Raw genomic sequence first — 2,343 nt, forward strand, 5'->3', positions numbered from 1 at the left:
AGTACATGGAAAAGTGCTCATTATACTAAAAATCGAGCTTATAATAACAGAGAGATATATAAGCTAGTTGATTCGCATTCATTCTAGAAAACTTGGTATGCAAACACGAGCACAAAAAAAGAAGTCATGACACCATGAATGTTTTGTTTGCACGCTCAGTTTTTTCTTAGAATATATAGTTACCTACCAACTAGTCAGCTATTTGTTATCATATGCAGATCAGATGAGCACTCGTTTCATGCTTCTTCATGTCTGCCAAGTGTGTCTATTTGCTTTTCTTCTAGGTCACACTAACTGTCTCGGTAACTAAGAAACATAAAAATGGTCTACAAGAGTTTAAAAGTTTCTATGTTTAAAAACCGCTCCAAACGGTAAATGGTGCGCTATCTTCACTCAGTGCTCGTGTACTTGTAACGCGTTATTCTCTCTTGGCGTTCCCCGTCTTTTCGGCACAATTCATGGCCAAGCAGCGTGTTCGAGTAATGCAGTGAGGAAATACGCTCTCGTTTGGTCTATATATGAAGAACGTCGCCCTTGAAAGGTGCCTCCTGCCCTGCTCTGCCATGGAGTCGAACGCCCGTTCCGCCTGTTCTCGCCAGGTTATCGTGCGCGATCCACTGTCACCTCTTCCCGTGCGCTTTCGGCGGCGTAAGCGGATACAGTCATGTGTAGTCAAAAATAGCGCAATCTTTATCGGCTAAACACTTAGTATTGAGATTATTCACGCGTCTTATGAAGAAATGAGCACCGAAGAGGAGATATATAGCGTCTGTAGGAAGGGTAGCGAAGGCGAGAAAACAACCACCTCCTGATCTTAGAACTCGTAGTATAGTTTACGAGCCCATTAACCGCGACAGCTGACATTGCACAAGGGGTTCCGCGTGACGATATTTTGAAGGTAAAATGCATGGCACCAAGAGCAAACCGCAGTCAAAAACTGACGGGGCGGAAACGTTGGAGATGGTGTTGACGCCATAAGCTGGTGGCCATGCTATAGACATTATGTTTTAGTTCACTGTCTTACGAGAAAGACTAGCCTTTGAAGGGGCGCTTGTTTTCGATGAAAGCAGTGATGAGTTCATACGCGACCTTGGGACGATCGAAAGCCAATAGATGGCCACCGTTTCGCACCACCACGAAGTTGAGATTTTCGACTGTCTTCTTGTAGCCGTACAGATGGCGCCCATCGGAGCTACGCCAAATAGTCCGCGGTTCGCGGTACCAACGGCCGACGTGAGACCAGTCCACCTGCGACAAAAAGTTCTCGGTCTGGGTGGTGGACATTGCCATGTAAAGGTTACCGCTGTACACGAGCACCTTATAGCCACCCTCGACGACTACGGTGAACTGCGGCTTGGCCGAATTCAGCAGGTCTTCGTAGAAGTGTGAAGCCACGGCGGTACGCGACATGTGGAACGTTTGATTTCCCACGTGCAGCGCGCGCCACAGTTCCGGTCTCTGCACAAAAGTCATGTACGCTGAGTTGTCCTTTGGCGGACTGTCTTGAAGCAAGTTATAATTGTTGTGCATGCCCGTGACGTTCTTGTAAAATGTACTCTCGTGTAGCACGACAACGTCACAGCCTGTCTTGACCGAGTGAGCGTTCATAGGTCATTATTGCGAAGTGCAGGGAAACAAGAGGAAAAATATCGGGAGGCTTCAAAAACGACTGTCTCAATTTCGCGCCAAGTTTCGAAGACAACGTCAAGGCAAACCTGGAAATTCCGTTTACTTGAAAAGAAATCGAAGATGCAGTTGATGAGCTGAGTATATAGAGAGTGCACGGGTGTCAAGCTTCCCGTTCGTCCTTATGCAGGTCTTTCAAATTAGAGATTGGCAAATTTTGGTTCTACACTAGTTCGTGATTCCTACGATGGGGCTAGAGACTCAATGATGGAGCTTGGCCTTCATAGTACATAAAAACTAGAATTGCGGTATGAGATGTGACGATATCAGCCCATGGAGACTAAAGGAACCATTAAGGTGAAAGTCCTATATGTCGCATGAGCCGAAAATATGGCTACGCTGGTGTCAACATGAAAAGTCCCCCACTAAACATAGTAATTTACGCCCTTTGCCGATATCGAAAAAAAAGAGAAAAAAACTGGTAGATCCCACGCACTGCGGGAAACGGTTATATGCGAAGCACAAATTACGTTCAAGTGCTCATTTTAAAATCAGCACAACTTTACGAGCTGGACGTAAATTATGCCGTACATGACTTCCATGTCTTCATTATCATGTTTGCGCTTGGCATTTGTGCCCATCGTCCAGTCACGTCACGTAATACCAAACTTCGTATATGTGAAGCTAGCGAAATGGCCGTGAGTGCACATAAACATA

The 2,343-nt window shown here is 45.8% G+C and overlaps 1 protein-coding gene across 1 annotated transcript; it reads right to left on the reverse strand.

Annotated features, from left to right (window-relative positions):
• Positions 1-1,032: 1,032 nt before the first annotated feature.
• Positions 1,033-1,608, reverse strand: LOC142775263 (putative serine carboxypeptidase CPVL). The gene has a single exon (XM_075876605.1). The coding sequence runs from the start codon at positions 1,606-1,608 to the stop codon at positions 1,033-1,035; it is 576 nt and encodes a 191-aa protein (XP_075732720.1).
• Between the last annotated feature and the right edge of the window lie 735 nt (positions 1,609-2,343).

This window comes from Rhipicephalus microplus, chromosome X, assembly GCF_043290135.1.
Source record: "Rhipicephalus microplus isolate Deutch F79 chromosome X, USDA_Rmic, whole genome shotgun sequence".
Lineage (NCBI taxonomy): Eukaryota > Metazoa > Arthropoda > Arachnida > Ixodida > Ixodidae > Rhipicephalus > Rhipicephalus microplus.